This window comes from Leucoraja erinacea, chromosome 7 (assembly GCF_028641065.1).
Source record: "Leucoraja erinacea ecotype New England chromosome 7, Leri_hhj_1, whole genome shotgun sequence".
Lineage (NCBI taxonomy): Eukaryota > Metazoa > Chordata > Chondrichthyes > Rajiformes > Rajidae > Leucoraja > Leucoraja erinaceus.
The window spans coordinates 76,805,605-76,825,185 of NC_073383.1; the positions used below are offsets into that span (position 1 = coordinate 76,805,605).

Sequence of the window (19,581 nt, forward strand, 5' to 3'; positions counted from 1 at the left end):
TAATGGGGCCGCGGGCAGTGCGTGAGTGAATGAACGTGGCGAATGAGACTACAACCCCCAGGGTGCATCGCGCGAGCCCCGCCCCGACCCCACCACATCCCCTCCAGGCAGGCGCGAGTGCGCATGTGCCGGCAGACCACCGTGGCAACATGGCGCTGCGCACAGCCGGGAGTTTTCAAGCCGCTTGGTTCCTGCTGCTGGTGAGATGACAGCGGGGCTGGGGGAAGGGGAATGGGAGAGAATGGGAGAGAAGGGGAGAGGGAGATGGTTGCAGAGGAAGAATGGGAATGGGGGAGGGAGAAAGAGTAGGAATGGGAAAGAGAGAGAGAGAGATTGGGAGAGGGTGACGGGGAGAAAGAGAAAGGGGACCGAATGGGAGTGTGTGGGAGAGTGGGATTGGGAGAGAGAGAGAGAGAGAGAGAGAGGGAGAGATGGAAGAGGGAAAGTGGGTGAGGATGGGGAGAGAGAAAGGAGAGGGAGAGAGGGGATAGGAAAGGGAGGGGAATGGGAGAGGGGGGGGAGAGGGGGGGGGGAATGGGAGAGGGGGAATGGGAGATGAGGAATGGGAATGGAGAGAGGGGATGGGAATATGAGGGGGAATGGGAGAGGGGGGGGGTGGGAATGGGAGAGGGGAGAGGGGGAATGGGGAGGGGGGAATGGGAGAGAGAGAGGGGTAACAGGAGAGGGGGAATGGGAGGGGGAGGAAGAATGGGTGAGGGGGAATGGGAACGGGTAGACACAAAATGCTGGAGTAACACAGCGGGACAGGCAGCATCTTTGGAGAGAAGGAATGGGTGATATTTTGGGATGAGACCCTTCTTCAGACTCTTTCTCCAGCGATCCTGCCTGTCCCGCTGAGCTACTTCAGCATTTTGTGTCTACCCTCGATTTAAACCATCATCTGCAGTTATTTCCTACACAGAATGGGAGAGGGAGTGGAAATGAGAGGGAGAGAGAGAGAATGGGAACGGGGAGAGCGAGAATGTGAATGAGAGAGAGTAAGAAAGAGTGGGAGGGGAAGAAGCGGGGTCATGGGAGGGGAGATATATGGGAGGTCAGACAGCATCTGTGGAGGCAAAGGGCAGGTGTTGTTTCAGGTCAACTTCGTTCAGACCCAACCCATTGCTCATCCATTCCACTCTGCAGATGTTGCCTGACCTGAATTCCTCCAGTGTTTTACTCAAGATTCCAGCATCTGTAGTTTTTTGTGTCTCCAGTTACTGTTCCATCATTCAAGCTTGCAGATTTATCTTTCGGATTAGAAAGTGTGAAAGGAGCATTGTCGATATGTTGCTTTAAGATGATCCTGAGTTCAAGTACCTCTGGACTGAGGCAGTAGTGTTTGCACAATTTGAGCTCCTGACTTTGAGAGGAGCCGCTAAATCTTGGCACAACAATTGTAGTGTATTATTTGGGGCAGGAGGGAGAGGTAGAGGGTGGGGTGCGCTGCTAGCTGCCACAGTTGCTACGTTGTCAGAGTCAAGAGTGTTTTATTGTCAAATGTTCCAGACAGAACAATTACATTTTTACTTGCAGCAGCACAATTGAATACGTAAACGTAGTACTCTGTAAACCATATAATAAATGAGAAAAAATATGTCGGCGTGTGCACACACCACGCACATACATACATACATACATACAGTCTGAAGAAGGGCTTTGGCCCGAAACGTTGCCTATTTCCTTCGCTCCATGGATGCTGCCTCACCCGCTGAGTTTCTCCAGCATTTTTGTCTACCTGCGATTTTCCAGCAACTGCGGTTCCTTCTTAAACATACAAATATCTATGTATGTGTAGGAAGGAAATGCAGATGGTGGTTTATACCGCAGATAGATACAGCAAGATGGAGTAACTCAGCAGGTCAGACAGCACCTTTGGAGAAAAGGAATAGGCGATGTTTCGGGTCGAGAACCATCTTCATATATGTGTATATACGTATATGTATATTTGTGTGTATATATGTATGTGTGTGTGTGCATATATTGTTACTGAACTTCAGTCCTTCACCGTCTAGAAAACACCCTCGGGACCCTGCGGTAATGCAAATCTTTTATGATTCAGTTGCCTTTCGTTATGTTAAAGTTCAGCAGTTCTTTTGGCATGGCAGGCTAACTTCAGGCGATTGATCTGTTTAGCCAGGGTAAACGTTTGTATAATAGCTGGTTAAATAATAAGAGGCAGTGTAAATAATATTGTAATTCCTCAGCCAACACCTCCCCAGTTCACATCACCATGCCATCAGGCAAATTAACTGGATTTCTCTAAAAGCAAATAAAACACTCAGTGCTTTCTAGCTCAGCACGCATTTTGCACAATATTTCTGGTAATCTATCTGTACTGACAAAGAAGAAATGGGCACTGTGTTATATAGTACATAAGTACCATTGTAGAATGGTGCTGCTCAGAAACCAGTCCTCCCAGTACACCTTTGGAGTGTGGGAGGAAACCTGAGCATCCGGGGAAAACCCTGCAAACTCCATACAGACAGCACCCATGGTCAATATCAAACCCGGTCTCTGGCATTGTAGAGCAGCAGTTCTACCGCTGCGCCACTGTGCCACCTTTTGCTATGTTGTGCATCAAGAAAAATAATTTAAAGATTTTTTTATAATTTTTATTCTATTCCATGAGGCATTTAGAATACTTGGCTGAGTTAGTGTTTTTCTCTCAATAAATTGACTTGTGACATTCCTTGTTTACCAACGTTTTTAAAAATGACTTGGTCTTGCATTATTAATTTGCTAAACTACTTTAGAATCCAAATTTCTTCACCGTCAATGTCAGATCTGTCAGCTGCTTAGTAGTTCACCGTGTCCCCGAGAGATCAAACTGGCACCTGGTTGTTTTAACACGCATATTGCTTATTCATATTATGCCTCATTGAACTCTGATTCAGAAATGTTCTGCTATATTTCAATCATCCAAAGTTCCATTTAGCTTGTAAACCTGGGCAGAAAGAAAGCCAGACTGAAATCTTATTAAGAAAAAAAAAAAGCTTGTTTGAAAGAACCCTGCTGCGTTACTCAAAGTAAAGATTAATTTTATCATGTTTCAAATTGCATGAATTGTTATATGAAGTACAAGGTCTGGTTGTGCAGTTTATGTTCATAAGTGATAGGAGCAGAACTAGGCCATTCAGCTGAAAAAGTCTACTCCGCCATTCAATCATGGCTGATCTATCTCTCTTTCCTAACCCCATTCTCCTGCCTTCTCCCCGTAACCCCAAGGCACCCGTATTAATAAAGGAATATGTTCATACCATTGACTAAAATTCCATCAAATATGAGCTGCAGATCTATTCTGTCACGAATAAATCTTTTTAAAACTTTTGAAATAAATACTTGTATCAGTAAAACGTCCGTGCAAATGTCCAAAATGTCACATTTCATTATAATTTCATCGAAAGGGGATCTGGCTTACTTCCACTTCCATGCCGATGAAGACAATAGACAATAGGTGCGGGAGGAGGCCATCTAGCCCTTCGAGCCAGCACCGCCTTCAATGTGATCATGGCTGATCATCCACAATCAGTACCCCGTTCCTGCCTTCTCCCCATATCCCCTGACTCCGCTATTTTTAAGAGCCCTATCTGGCTCTCTATTGAAACCATCCAGAGAACCTGCCTCCACCGCCCTCTGAGGCAGAGAATTCCACAAAGACAACTGGTTGAGGGGAGACTGGATAGAATTATATAAAATTATAAGAGATGTCTAGATGTGGTAGAGAGTCAGAACCTTTTTCCCCAGGGTGGAAATGTCCAACATTAGAGGGTGTTGCTATAAGGAGAGGGGGGTAGGGTGGAGTTTAATGGAGATGTGCGGGACAAGTCTTTTTGAACACAGTGGGGGCTTGGAACACATTGCCAGGGGTGGTGGTGGAGGCAGATATGAAAGTAGTGTTTAAGAGGCTATTATTTAGTCATGTGGAAGTGCAGGTAATAGAGGGATTTGGATCATGTACACGCAGGTGAGATTGGTTGAACTTGGCATCATGTTTGGCACAAACATCATGGCCCTAGCATTTGAGTCTAGTTTATTGTCACGTGTATCGAGTTAAAGTGAAAAGCTTTTGTTGCCAGTCAGTGGAAAGACAATACACGATTACAATTGAGCCATCCATGGTATACAGACACATGATAAAGGGAATAATATGAATGACGGTAGACAAAGTGGTGAATCTGTGGAATTCTCTGCCACAGAAGGTAGTTGAGGCCAGTTCATTGGCTATATTTAAGAGGAAGTTAGATGTGGCCCTTGTGGCTAAAGGGATCAGGGGGTATGGAGAGAAGGCAGGTACAGGTTACTGAGTTGGATGATCAGCCATGATCATATTGAATGGCGGTGCAGGCTCGAAGGGCCGAATGGCCTACTCCTGCACCTAATTTCTATGTCTCTAAAAGTGCTGGAGAAACTCAGCGGGTGCAGCAGCATCTATGGAGCGAAGGAAATAGACAACGTTTCGTTTGTCCCGTTTTGTCTACCTTCGATTTTCCAGCATCCGCAGTTCCTTCTTAAGCACAATAATATAAATGACGTTCACTGCAAGATAAAGTTGAGTAAAGTCCGATCAAAGATAGTCCAAGGGTCTCCAATGAGGTAGATGGTGGCTCAGAACGGCTCTCTAGTTGTTGGTAGGATGGTTCTGTTGCCTGATAACAGCTGTGCTCTGCTGTTCTATGTTCTAACCTGGATTCTGGCCTGGTTCTGGGTAACAGATACTGGCCTTATGTACAACATGGACATCCCCAAGGAGAAAACAGAATCTCATTACATTGACATTTAAATTAGATTTTGTGTTTGGATGACAATTATAAACCTCAGGCTGTTTGGAACGATAATAGGCAGTTGCTTTCTTCATGTCATTTAGTGGATTTATCTTCTTTTCGTGTCCATCTTGTTATAAATGTTGACCTCGCTGTCATCGTCCGTCCTGAAAAGGACGCAAGCTTCCGGCGACAATCAGTGGGAGCCGTCACTTGTCGCAATAGATGATGGTGGCAGCAGAATTAGTTCAGGATACTTCCAGTCTCCAGCCCCGCGTCATGGGCGCTTCTGCTATGGGGCTAACAAAATTATAGAACTCTTTTTTTAGCTAGCTCGAAAGCACATGTAAAATATGTTGATCGGATCTGAAACTAACCAGTTACACCACACAAAGTGCTGGAGAAACTCAGTGGGTCAGGCAGCATCTGTGAAGGGAAGTGGTGTTTTGGGTTGGTTAATGGATAAGGTATCTTTTCGGTCGGAAGAACTGTCCTGACCAAAACTGATACCGACTGACCTGCTGAGTCATTCCAGCCCTTTGTGTTTTGGTCGTGATTCTAGCATCTGCAATAAAAAAAGGGCTGCAGGTGCTGGTTTATACCAAAGATAGACACAAAGTACCGGGGTGATTCAGCCGGTCGAGCAACATCTCTGGAGAAAATGGATGGCGCGCTCACGCTCTCCATGAGCCAGATGATGAATTGAGACTTTGCGGGCCAGGACTGAAGAAAGAATGTTTGAAGAAGGGTCCCCATCTGAAATGTCACCCATCCCTTTTTCTCCAGAGATGCTGCCTGTCCCGCTGAGTTACTCTAGCACTTTGTGTCTATCTCTGAACTATTCCATGTTATATATGATGTTTTAAGAAAGAATTGCCGATGCTGGAAAAATCGAAGGTGGACAAAAACTGCTGGAGAAACTCAGCGGGTAAGGCAGCATCTACGGAGAGAAGGAATAGACAGACCCCTGAGGGTGGAACAAAAACTGCTGGAGAAATTTTTTGCCTACCATGTTAGCGGAGATATCGCATCATATTTGCAGCATCTACGGAGAGGAGGGGATAGGACATAGACCCCTGAGGGTTGAGAGGGGATCGAACTTACGAAACAAGGGGTTGGACGCCTATTTGTTCCTTTGGGGAAGTCTCCATTAAGATAAGGGGCCTCAAAACCGAGATGAGTTTTTTACACAGCATGGTTTTGGAACTACTGCCACAGAGGGTAGTGTTCATATATATGAGGGATTAGTTTTGTGGCTAAGGGGATCGCATCATATACTGAGTTGGATGATCAGCCATGATCATATTGAATGGCGGTGCAGCCGATTGTGCGTGCAGGCTCGAATGGCCTACTCCTGCGCCTAATTTCCTATGTTTCTATACTATTCTCTATTCTACATGGGGTTAGTTGTTCTTCTTTAGATTAGAAGTTATTCAGCCAGAGCTGAGCACATTTCTTGGCATCTGCACACAATGGTGTCTGTCTTGTCGCTTCTTGTCCTTCTTGTGCATGGTGGTGGAAAGAACAGGGCCGCGACGTGAACGCTCTTTCCTTGACCCCACGGGGCTAGTTAATCTTGGCATCGGGTTCGGTGCAGTTGTTGTGGGCTGAAGGGTCTGTTCCTGCCCTGTACTGGGACCCCTGAGGTCCCTTCAGCGAGATGATGAATGGAGCAGAATTTTGAAATTTAGATATAAGTGCACGAAAGGTAGCATTGCAGATTAATAATTCGCTTTAAATAAATTTGAAATGCAAATTCATTTCAATGGCAGAATTGAAATTCAGAGAACTTTTATATAACCTTTCGACTTTAAAAAAAACTAAATGTTTCTCGTCTCTAAAAAGAATATCTTACTATAGTCTATAGAAAGCACTTGAAAGGATATTGAAGCACTGGAGAAGGTGCAAAAGTGGCTTATTGGAATAATATTTGCATTGAGTGATTTCCCTTATCGGGAATGATTAAGTAGGCTGGGGCTCCTTTCTCAAGAAAGGATAGGTGTGGTTTAATAGAGATCCCTCAGATTAAGATTGGAAAAGAAAATAATTGGAATTGGAGAAGTGGGACTTTCTCACGATCTCTCTGAAAGAACCCGTGTAAATAATGGGTGGGAATAGGCTGTGTAACAGACGCTGGTTTACACGGAAGATGGACACAACATGCCGGAGTAACTCAGCAGGTCAGGCAGCGTCTCTGGAGAAGGTTTTGGGTTGAGAACCTTCCTCAGGCTGAGAGTCGGGAGAGAGGGAAACTAGAGGTGTCAAAAAGAGACACAGAGACAGCACTGATGACAAAAGAAAGATGGAGCCCACAATGGTCCATTGTTGGCTGTGGAAGAGGTGATAATGAAGGTATACAAGCAGTGAAACTAGCAAGGCAACCAGGGTAGGGCAGGGACGGGGAGAGGGTACATCAACGGATATTTTTAGGACCGAGATAGATAGATTCTTGATTAGTACGGATGTCAAGGGTTATTGGGAGAAGGAAGGAGAATGGGGTTTGGAGGGGGAGATGGATCAGCCATGATTGAATAGCAGAGTAGACTTGATGGGCCGAATGGCCCAGTTCTTCCCCTGTCACATAACTTTATGAATGCATGCGTTACTTGAAATTAGAGAAATCGATATGTTTCTATTGGGTGGCAAAGGCTGATTTGTGCCATATGATGAGAAAGATAACTTCATATTGGCAACCAAGCTGATTTTTCAAAATAAAATAGAGACATTTCCATGGATAGAGGAATCACGTGTACTCTGTTCATAAGCCTTTTCATGCATCATCTCATTGAACCAAATGTGTAATGGGCCGAGCCCATCCCCATGGGGATAAAGCATTGCGTATTGTAACAAAGGCAGTCAAAGTATACAGTGGGATATAGGTCAGCTGCAGAAACGTGCAGAGTAAAGGGCCTCACCTCACCCACTTAGGCAATTTTTTTCGGCGACTGCTGGCAACTGTCATAGTCGTAGCAAGTCGCTGAAAAAACTGGAGACTGGACCCCCTCTACGACAATGTCTACAACAACCTACCACCTAGTCAACGTCAAGCTACGGCAAGCTACTGACAACCGGCGACCCATTAGGACGTCCACTTATGACCATACCTACGACAACCCACGACCACCCGCGACGAGCTACGGCAAGGTAAGACAATTCAGTCGCCGGTACCTGTCGCCAGTTGACGTAGGTAGTTGCCAATGGAATTCACCGAAGTCAGCATCGGCGCCAACCTACGCCATCCTGGCGACGACCTACGACAGCGCCTGCGTCTGGAGAAGTCAGGCTACGCTCATTGGCGTCAAGCTAACTGTCACTGAAAAGTTTCGAACTTTTTAAAATCCAGCGGCGACCAGAAAAATGCTACGATTCTTTGGGCAACTGAGTTTTAAAAAATCGCCTAGCGGCGACCAAATGGTAAAAAAGCAGGTAAGATTCTTTGGGAGGTCGACTGTATGGGGAAAATATGTAATTAATGGCGTGACCCTTCACAGCATTGATGTACACAGGGATGCTTGTGGTCCAAGTCCATAACTCCCTGAAAGTAGGCGCACCATGTGGCGAGGCAGCCTCTTTAGTCGCCTGACAAAAGTCATAGAAACATAGAAACATAAGGTGGGAGTAGGCCATTTGGGGCCTGCAAATATGGTCAGGTGGAGTTTCCATACCCCCTGATCCAAGCAGGTGTGAAATATGCCAATGAACATTTTCTGTGGCAGAGAGTTCCAGATTCTCTGGGGAAAAAAAAGTATGTTTAAAGGATTTCCCCCTTATGGTGTGTGACCCTTCACTTCCCTAACATCGGGATTGATGTGTCCACCCCTAGGAATTTTGTAAGTTTCCAAGTCCCCTAACTCCCTAAATGAAAGTCTACGCACGCCTCAATTAGCCATCCCAGGAATCAGTCTGGAATGGTCTCTGCACTCCCCTCTAGGCATGAATGTCTTCCTCAGGTCTGGGACCAAAACTGTACGCAATACTCCAGTCTGGTCTCAGCCCCTGTACAACTGGGAAGTCATGATATGCCCTTTACACTGGTTAGGCCACATTTGGAGTATTTTGTGCAGTTCCAGTCGTGGAGGCTTTGGTCGGGGTACAGAGGAGGTTTTACCAATCTGTCAATTATATAAGGAAATTTAAGGATTTGATTATGTTAAAAAAGTTATCAGGACTTGTCTTATTTGGGCTGGGCCATTTACAGGTGGGTAATCTCATGAAGCACTTCCATTAAAAGTGTAGTGGAAGGCATTTTCCCTCCTGAAAAAGCTATAGAATCTCAAAGTCAATTCCAAAGTTTTGAAACTGAGGATAAGATTGTTAGTCAAATATATCAAGCAATTATAAAACTGCGGCAGGTAAATGGAGTCGAAAACAGAGTTGAGGGTCGGCACGGTGGCGCAGCGGTAGAGTTGCTGCCTTACAGTGCCAGAGACTCGGATTCGACCCGGACCGTAGGTCTGTGTGGAGTTTGTACGTTCTCCCTGTGACCAGAATCAGAATACCGTTTATTGTCATTTGAACCCAAGTTCAAACAAAATTAAGTTTCTGCAGTCATACAAACATGAAAAAACCTAGACACACAATTAACATAAACATCCATCACAGTGAACCTCCAAACCCCTCCTCACTGTGATGGAAGGCAAAGTCTTGTCTCTCCCCTGTTGTTTATTCTTCAGCCGACCACATGGGTTTTCCCTGGCTGCGCCAGTTTCCTCCCACATTCCAAAGATGTGCAGGTTGCAGGTTAATTGGCTTCTGTAAATTGCCCCCTGTACATAGGATAGGTGATCGTGGTCGGCATGGACCCGGTGGGCTGAATGGCCTGTTTCCACGCTGTACAGGTGCACAACCTTTTATCCGGAGTTCCGGAAACCGAAAAACTCCGAAAACCGGCCATTTTTTCCAGTATGTCGTCTGCACACCAAAGCTCGCGTTTGGCGTCAAACCTGACCCGAAACGACCCACGGTCAACCCAGGTCTGTACTACTGTTGCGGCTGAAGGGGGAAACTTTAATTCTTAGTCCCCTACCTGGTCGGAGAGGCAGGGAGCGGGCAATCCCTAACCGGGTCGCCATGCAGCAAGCTCCGGAGCGTTGTGGCCGCCAACTCCCGGGCGGCGCCATTTGTAGCTCCGACCCCGGCAACTCTACCCCTGGCTGCGCAGCGCTCCAAATCCAGGGGTAGAGTTGCCGGGGTCGGAGCTCCAACCGGCGTCGCCCGCGGCCGGACGCCCGCAGCCCCCAGCTCCGCGATGTTGGGAGTCGGCGGCCACAGCGCTCCGGAGCTTACTGCACGGCGACCCGGTAAGGCATTGCCTGCTCCCCGCCTCTCCGACCAGGTAGGGGACTAAGAATTAAAGTTTCCCCCTTCACCCACCCCCCCACCCCCCCCCACCACATAAAATCCCTCCAAACTAACTGACTAACATTTAAGCAATGATTTACAATGATTCCCCGGTCTCCGGGGAGGAGGCAGCCGCTCCAGACTTTTCAAGCCGCCCGCGCTACCTACCTAATCTACGCTAAAAATCTTCCATTCGGAAATCCGAAAAATTCCGAAATCCGACAAGTGTCTGGTCCCAAGGCTTTCGGATAAAAGGTTGTGCACCTGTATCTCTAAACTAAGCAGTCCCCTCGTGTTCTACTTGGATACATGTCGAAACAAACCTGAGAGATCCAATGGGCACCACTGTTCAATTGCTCTTACAAAAGGAAGCTCCTGGAAGAATGGACCATGTGCATGACACAGCAGAGCCTCATTTCTGAAGTGAACTTGGACAATTGCCAGACCCAAACTGGACAGCCATCTAATCAGTGCTGCTGCTGTTAATGTTATAGAGTGGTATTACGAACGATACAGAATTGGAATTGAGTTGAAGTCCCATGGGTGCACCATGCTGAGAATGGGCCAAGGTTTGGTTGCTATCTTATGCATTCAGTATACGCACGTGTTTCTCATTTTATGAGATTGGATTGCTTTTGGACCCGATGCTTTTTCTGACTGAGATGGTTACCTGTGTAGGAGGGAACTGCAGATGCTGGTTTACACTGAGGATAGCTGGAGTAACTCAGGATGGGCAGTATCTCTGGACAGAAGTAATGTGACATTTGGGATCGAGACCCTTCTTCAGACTGAGAGTCGGGATGAGGGAGAGACAGAGATAAGGACGGGTAAGGTGTGAAAATGTGAGATCAAAGGGCATGAGGTTAAAGGAAAATGTAGGATAGATCATTGTTGGCTGGGGAAGGTGACAATGAGGCATATAAAGATAAAATTTAATCTGGGGGATAGTCCGACAGGTCGGAGAACTGGGATGGGGGTGGGATAGAGAGAGAGGGGGTTACTTGAAGTTAGAGAAATCAGAATTTATACCGCTGGGGTGTAAGCTGCCCAAGCGAAATATGAGATGCTGTTCCTCCAATTTGCGCTAGGCCTCACTCTGACAGTGGAGGAGGCCCAGGACAGAAAGGTTAGTGTGATAATGGGAGGGGGAGTTAAAGTGTTTAGCAACCGGGAGATCAGGTTGGTCCAAGCAGAATGAAAAGCTTCATTTTCTGGATGACAATGAATGCTGCTAAATATTTACGCTTTCTTCAGTTACCACAACTAAAATAGCAAATCTAAAGCTGACAACAGTACCTTCACACATTTTCAGTTTTGCATCTATTTTTGTGGCAGATATGCAAAAATAGTGTTTTAAATGAAAAAAATAGAACTGAACCTTGGTCGAGACCGACTCTTTGTACGTTGCATATCAGCCCATTTAGGATGACTCACCACGTTTAAATGAACAACAGGCAAGAGGGGGGCACAGTGGAGCAGCGGTAGAGTTGCTGCCTTATAACACCAGAGACCCGAGTTCTATCCTGACTACGGGTGCTGCCTGTATGGAGATTGTTCGTTCTCACCGTGGCCTGTGTGGGTTTTCTCCGGGTGCACCAGTTTCCCCCCCACACTCCAAAGACTTGCAGGTTTGTGGGTTAATTGGCTTTGGTAAAAATTATATATTGTCCCTGGTGTATGGGGATCGCTGGTCAGTGCGGATTCAGTGGGCTGAAGGGTTACATAGGAAATAGAAAATAGGTGCAGGAGTAGCCCATTCGGCCCTTCGAGCCTGCATCGCCATTCAATATGATCATGGCTGATCATCCAACTCGGTATCCTGTACCTGCCTTCTCTCCATACCCCCTGATCCCTTTAGCCACAAGGTCCACATCCAACTCCCTCTTAAATATAGCCAATGAACCAGCCTCAACTACATTCTGTGGCAGAGAATTCCACAGATTCACCACTCTCTGTGTGAAAAATGTTTTTCTCATCTCGGTCCTAAAAGATTTCCCCTTTATCCTTAAAGGGGTTGTTTCTGAGCTGAATCTCTAAACTAAACTAAACTAAACTAGACTAGAGAGTTGTAAAGCGCCCAAACGTGTCATTGTGCCCAGCACATTCGCATCCTACCTGTGGGCACCCATATGTATCAGTCCCATCTTCCACCACTGGACTGTGGCCTTCAGGTCATAGAGTGATACAGTGTATAAACAGGCCCTTTGGCCCAACTCATCCCAGCATGTCCCAGCTACACTAGTCCCACCTGTCTGCTTTTTGGTCAACATTCCTCCAAACTTGTCCTGTCCATGTACTTGTCTAACTGTTACTTAAAAGTTGGGATAGTCCCCGACTCAACTACCTCCTCTGGCAGCTTATTCCAAAATTACCTCTCAGATTCCTATTAAATCTTTTCTCCTTCACCTTGAACCTATGTATTCTAGTCCTCGATTCCCCTACTCTGGGCAAGCGACACTGTGCATCTAACCAATCGATTCCTCTCATGATTTTATACACCTCTAAAAGATCTCCCTTCATCCTTCTGCGCTCCAAGGAATAGAGACCCAGCCTGCTCAACCTCTCCCTGTAGCTCACACCCTCTGTTCCTGGCAACATCCTCTAAATCTTCCCTAAACCCTTTCAAGCTTGACAATATCTTTCCTATAACATGGTGCCCAGAACTGAACACAATACTGTATATGCGGTCTCACCAATGTCTTAAACAACTGCAACATGACCTCCCAACTTCTATACTCAATACTATGACTGATGAAGGCCAATGTGTCAAAAGCCTTTTTGACCACCTCATCTACCTGTGACTCGACCTTCAAGGAACCATGCACATGTGCTCCTAGATCCCTCTGCTCTCCAACACTCCCCAGAGGCCTACCATTCACTGTGTAGGTCCTGCCCTTGTTAGACGTCCCAAAATGCAACATGTCTAAGTAAATCAAGCTCTTCTATAAATCCCCAAATAAACCCCTCCATTTTGCTGTTCCATTGCAAAATCTCTTCAAAGTATTCCTACATTGAAGAAGTCCGCCTCCTCTCCCCGGCGGGCTCTGTGATACCCTCTCTCACTCCTCCCCCTTGTGATTCCTGCTGAGTTTGAAGAAGCGTCTCATCCTTAAACGTCATCTATCCATGCTTTCACACATGCGGCCTGACCCCGATGAGTTTCTCCAGCACTTTGTGTTTTGCCCCTGAATAGTTCAACTTTTGTGTGGCAGTCATGAACACAAGAAACATTTCTGGTCATTTTTAACTGCTGGAAGAATTCAGTGGGCTGTGCAGCCTCCATAGGTACTGTACGTAAATGCTGCTTCTCTCCAACAACTTTTTTGCTAATTTTGGATCCCATTCTAGATAGGATAACTTTATTCCTGTTGTTTTTATGGGGTGAATTTTCAAAAATATATTTTTTTCGTACATGTGTGTGTGTTTATGTTGTATGTCGGTTTATATGTGTGTATGTTTATATGTGGGTGCGTGTATATGTGTGTGTAAATGTGTGTGTGTATATATATGTGTGTATGTGTGTGTGTGTATATGTGTCTATATGTATATCTGTGTATACGTGTGTGTGTATATACGTGTGTGTGTGTGTATATATACACGTGTGTGTGTGTGTGTGTGTGTGTGTGTATATACTTGTGTGTGTATGCCTGTGTGTGTATGTGTATCTGTATACGGGTGTGTGTATACCTCCATCTAACATACACACACACACACACCTGTCAAACATATATTTTCTGAGATCTATTTTTGCTTGTTTAACAGTTTCACACTTGACTTTGTTGCTGAGCAGAAAATTCCTGACTTCTGACAAACTGAAATTGGGCGAATGAATTGTTTGCTAAGATGTAGAGTTTTATTTTTAATTTTGGTTGTATTATTTTTATTCTAAAAAGCATGGAAACGGCTTTGGGGAGTTTTAATAGAGTATCCAGCTGGAAAACGTTTCAGTTTCATTTTGCACCATTCAATCTCCACTCTAAAAGTCTTTTTCATTGTAACCACAAAAGGAAAACTTGCAGCTATGCTGCATGTTCTCACGAGGTGTTCAACCACAACTTTTACATCTGTCCCAATGCATAAAAATCAATGCGTTTGTAAAGCAGCCACATGCTCAGCACAGGACAGCGTGTACCTGGTGCATCAACAGCCATGAGATTACATCTGTTAACATAGTTTAATGGCGACTGAAGGAAAGGTTTGGACTGGATCTGCTGGCTCTTTGTGTAAGGGATCGGTTGAATGCACAGATACAAAGGATCTACTGGAGGTGGTTGAACTCAGCGGGTGGAATAATGTCCAGGGGGGAATTATGAATTATGGATGTTTCAGGTCAATACTCAGCATCATGTTTAAAAGTGGAGAGTAACCATGGCTAATTAGTGAAGAGAGCCGGCGAGATTCCAGGCTCTGGAGAAGGACTGTTCAGCTCCGTGGATGGGTGGTGAGGGAGTAGGAGTGAGGACAGGTGTTGGACCTCTTGTGGCTGCAGAGGTCGGAGTGACCGAGAGAGCGGTCCCCGTGGAAGGGAGGCAGGCATCCGGAGAGGGGCCCGGCAGTAGAGAGGTCGGCGCGGCAGCTGATGATGGGACGGATGGACGGATGTGGACGGACACGTGAAGTAAGGGCGTCGCTGCCAAGGGAAACTTCTGAATTCTCTGGGGTGGAACCCGCTCCAAGGCAGACGTGAAGCTCACCATTTGACCTGTTTTTACAAAATGTTAAATGGTCAGCTCAACATAGATTACAAGACCTACACCAAGCCCAAACCAATTAGGAGCAGACGAGGGCATTCGATCCAATTTGTGATCCCAGCTACTAATTTCAGATTCAATTTAATTGTCATTGTCAGTGTACAGTACAGAGACAACGAAATGCAAAGACAGATGTGTACAGCATTTCATTCTTCCCCCGCACAATTAAAGCATGGAATAAACTCCGCCCTACTATAGCTACCCAACAGATGCAACTAAATTTAAAGTAGCTCTTTCTTCCCAATAACCCTTTCTGGCTTAAGTCCTCCCTCCACCACCTCTAGTTTAAATTCCATTTGGAATATTTTGGAGGACCAAGAACCAAGGGAAGGAACGAAGGAGGACCTGGCGTGAGGGAGGGGGAAGAGCAACGGGGAACGTGTCCCGAGAAGGGAGGGTGTTTCAGATGTCCCAGACTGGACGGCCTCATCTTGAGAGCATATGTGGCCAAAATGGAGGATCAGGGTGAAAGGGATGGTATCCTTACAAGAAGATAGATACAAAAAATGCGGGAGTAACTCAGTGGGTCAGGCAGCGTCCATGGAGAAAGGGAAACACCAGCTTGTACAGATGTACCAGATAAATTATTTTATCAGGATGCATGTGTAGGAAAGAACTGCAGATACTGGTTTAAATCGAAGATAGACACAAAATGTAGGAGCAACTCAACATGACGCAGCATCTCTGGAGAGAAGGAACGGGTGCCATTTCGGGTCGAGACCCTTCTTCAGACTGATCTTATCAGGATGCATCACAGCTTGGTTTGGGAACAGCTCCGTCCAAGACCGCAAGAAATTGCAGCGAATTGTGGACGCGGCCCAGACCATCACACAAACCAACCTCCCTTTTTTGATTCCATATATACCGTACGCTGCCTCTGCAAGGCCAGCAGCATAATCAAGAACGAGTCGCACCTTGTCCACTCCCTCTTCTCCCATCTCCCAACAGGCAAAAGGTCCAGAAGTGTGAAAACTCACACCTCTCGATTCAGAGACAATTTCTTCCCAGCTGTTATCAGGCAACTGAATCATCCTACCACAATCCGAGAGCAATGCTGAACTACCATCTACCTCACTGGTGACCCTCGGACTCTCAATGATTGCTGACCTGTGCACCAAACATTATTCACTGTAAATGGCTCGATTGTAATCATGTATTGTCTTTCTGCTGACAAGGTAGCAAGCACCAAAGGCTTTTCACTGTACCTCGGTACACGTGACAATAAACCAAACTGAAATGAAATGGGTGGCATTTCGGGTCAGACTCCTTCTTCAGACCCTTCTCTGGTAATGATAGTGTTTCCTAACAAGAGACAGGGTGGAGAGAGGAGGTTTATAGTAAAGTCGATGGCCCGTTGAGGCGCCAGAGATCCCCGTTGTGATGCCAGTCAAAATGGCGATCTGAAAATGGCGGCGTGCCCGACTGCGCAGGCGCGGCTGACGGGTCCGGAGAAGAAAATGGCGATCCGAAAATAATGGCGTGCCTGGCAACCCAGTAAATAACAGTGGATAAGGCAGCGTCTCTCGAGAAAAGGAAAAGGTAACATTTTGGGTCAAGACCCTTCCTCGGACCCAAAACGTCACCTATTCCTTTTCGCCAGAGATATTGTCCGACCCGCTGAGTTACTCCAGCTTTTTGTGTCTATCTTTGGATTAAAATCCAATTTTTCACACAGAGAGTGGTGAATCTCTGGAATTCTCTGGCCACAGGTAGTTGAGGCCAGTTCATTGGCTATATTTAAGAGGGAGTTGGATGTAGCCCTTGTGGCTAAAGGGATCAGGGGGTATGGAGAGAAGGCAGGTACGGGATACTGAGTTGGATGATCAGCCATGATCATATTGAATGGTGGTGCAGGCTCGAAGGCCTACTCTTGCACCTATTTTCTATGTTTCTAAACCAGCATCAGTTCCTTCCTACACTTGTTAGTGGATAACTTGTCTAATAAAATGGAGACAGAAAGATCCAGAGAATGGTTACAAATTTCACAAATGAAAATGTCAGTGAATTGAAAATCTTTTAAAAGAAAAGATTTTCTGCAGCGGTGCACCAGTTCCTAAACTAAAGTATTAGCCTGGATTACATAGACTGCCTACTTTCAGACTGAGCTCTGGAGAAATCAGATCATGAAAATATATTCTGATCTCGTAGCAGAAAAGATGACAAAGATGATAAAATCCAACTTTACAATTCGTGCTGGGATGAAGCAGGGGATTGGCCAGGGTTCCCAATTGGAAAGCTTTTATCGCTAAGCAGAAAAAATATCTTTGAACATTTATCAACATGTTTTCCTGATGCACATAATTCTTAAGATAAGTAATTGGTTTATTTTCCACTTACCTTGGAGTAAACAATATTGACATCTTAATTTTAATAGCCAATACACAAGAGGTACTTTGAGACCGGCTTGAAAATAACACTTTATTGTAAGAATCTCTGAATCATGGAAACTTTACTGCAGACTAGCAATTTATTGGTCACTGAAACACTCCACAGCATAATCCCGCCATCCATCTTTTGTACTATAGCCAACGATTTATGGGCGGTACGGTGGCGCAGCTGTAGAGTTGCTACCTTACAGCGCCAGATCCGGGTTCGTAGAAACATAGAAAATAGGTGCAGTTGTAGGCCATTCGGCCCTTCGAGCCTGCACCGCCATTCAATATGATCATGGCTGATCATCCAACTCAGTACCCTGTACCTGCCTTCTCTCCATACCCCATGATCCCTTTAGCCACAAGGGCCACATCTAACTCCCTCTTAAATATAGCCAATGAACTGGCCTCAACTACCTTCTGTGGCAGAGAGTTCCCGAGATTCACCACTCTCTGTGTGAAAAATGTTTTTGTAATCTCGGTCCTAAAGGATTTCCTCTATCCTCAAACTGTGACCCCTTGTCCTGGACTTCCCCAACATTGGGAACAATCTTCCTGCGTCTAGCCTGTCCAACCCCTTAAGAGTTTTGTAAGTTTCTATAAGATCCCCCCTCAATCTCCTAAATTCTAGCGAGTACAGGTTCGTAGAAAATAGGTGCAAGAGGAGGCCATTCGGCCCTTTTGAGCCAGCACCGCCATTCATTATGATCATGGCTATGGGTTGTCGCCAGTGCTGACTTCGGTGAATTCCATTGGCGACTACTTAAGTCAACCTCCACCTGAATTATCTTACCTTGTGGTAGCTTGTCGCGGGTGAATGTGGGTTTTGGTGGATGTGGTCGTAGGTAGACGCCCTAATGGGTCGCCGGTTGTCGGTAGCTTGACTAGGTGGTAGGCTGTTGTAGACATTGTCGCAGGGAGGTCCAGTCACCAGTTTATCGGCGACCTGCTACAACTATGACAGTGGCTGGCAGTCGCCGAAATAATCGCCCAAGTGGGACAGGCCCATTATGCAACATCCAATGTCCGCAGTAGGGTAGAGGTGAATCGAACAGTGCCCTAGCTTAGTTCGGAACTGTTCAGAACTGTTATCAGGACTGTTCAGAAGGCTGATAACGGAGGTTGAAGAAACTGTTCAGTAGTCTGGTTGTCCGCGCTTTCCAGCAAATACATTTACTGGGCCTCCCTGAACACATGTCGTTCTATTTTCCTTCTGAAATGTCACCTGTCCATTCCCTTCGCAGATGCTGCCTGACCCACTGAGTTACCCCAGTAAGATGGACACGAAAATGCTGGAGTAACTTCAGTCTGAAGAAATATATCGACCCGAAATGTCACCCACTCCTTCTATCCAGAGACGCTGCCTGTCCCGCTGAGTTACTCCAGCATTTTGTGTCAACCTTCAGTGTAAACCAGCATCTGCAGTTCCTCCCTACACATTTCGAGTTACTCCAGCACTTTGTGTTTTTCTTAAGATTCCAGGCTCTGCAATTCCTTCTGTTTCGTTCTATTCCTCTGGACTGAAATCGATTCTCTTTTCTGCCCTAATGAGAGGACAATCTATATTCCTCCCTTCCTCATTGTCAACACCATAACATTATGCTGGATGAAAACCTGATGGGATATTGAATGCAGATCAAGCCATTTGGTCTCTCCATGATTTCACTCCTTGTCGACAGCGAGATTAGCCACCTGAGCAATGTAATTGAAACGGACTGTATGAACCTTGGGCGATTGACAAGGTGTGAATGGCTGTTAACCAAAAGTGATTATGAAAGATTTCAATGTCATGCAGTCATACAGCGTGGAAATGAGTCCTTCGGCCCAACTTGTTCACACCACCCACCATATCCCATCTACACTAATCCTACCTGCCTGCATTCGGCCCGTATCCCTCTAAACCTTTCCTATCCATGTACCTGTCTAAATGTTTCTTAAACATTACAATAGTACCTGTCTCAAGTACCTCCTCTAGCAGCTCATTCCATTCACCCACCACCGTTTCCGTAAAAAAAAAAAAACCTAGCCCTTGGGTTCCTATTAAATCTCAAACTGAGATTCTCCGTGCAACTGTAGAGACCATATCATTGTACAGGTGTGAGGCATGGACTCTCACACGAGGGTGGGGGTCATTTCCCCACACAAGCCATAGGTGACTGGGCAATCTGAACCCAAGCACCAAGTTGTAAGCGGCCGAAGGTGCGCATCCCTCGGGGCAGCCCTCACTCTCCCACGGTCACCCTCCGCAGGTTTTAGGTTGTGTGGAGCGGAGGTGTGGGACAATGTTCATCCCTCCACAGTGACGTGATGTACGCGGGGGTCTGGACCAATCGCTGACAAGTCCTGCCCCCCCCC

The 19,581-nt window shown here is 46.0% G+C and overlaps 1 protein-coding gene across 1 annotated transcript in view; it reads left to right on the forward strand.

Moving 5' to 3' along the window:
- pdia5 (protein disulfide isomerase family A, member 5) overlaps positions 1-19,581 on the forward strand; it is a 370,444-nt gene that overhangs the window by 194,106 nt on the left and 156,757 nt on the right. The window contains exon 2 of the mRNA XM_055638787.1: positions 134-200. Coding sequence (XP_055494762.1) covers positions 150-200 — 51 coding nt within the window. The 5' untranslated portion in view covers positions 134-149. The remainder of the gene's footprint in view (positions 1-133; positions 201-19,581) is intronic.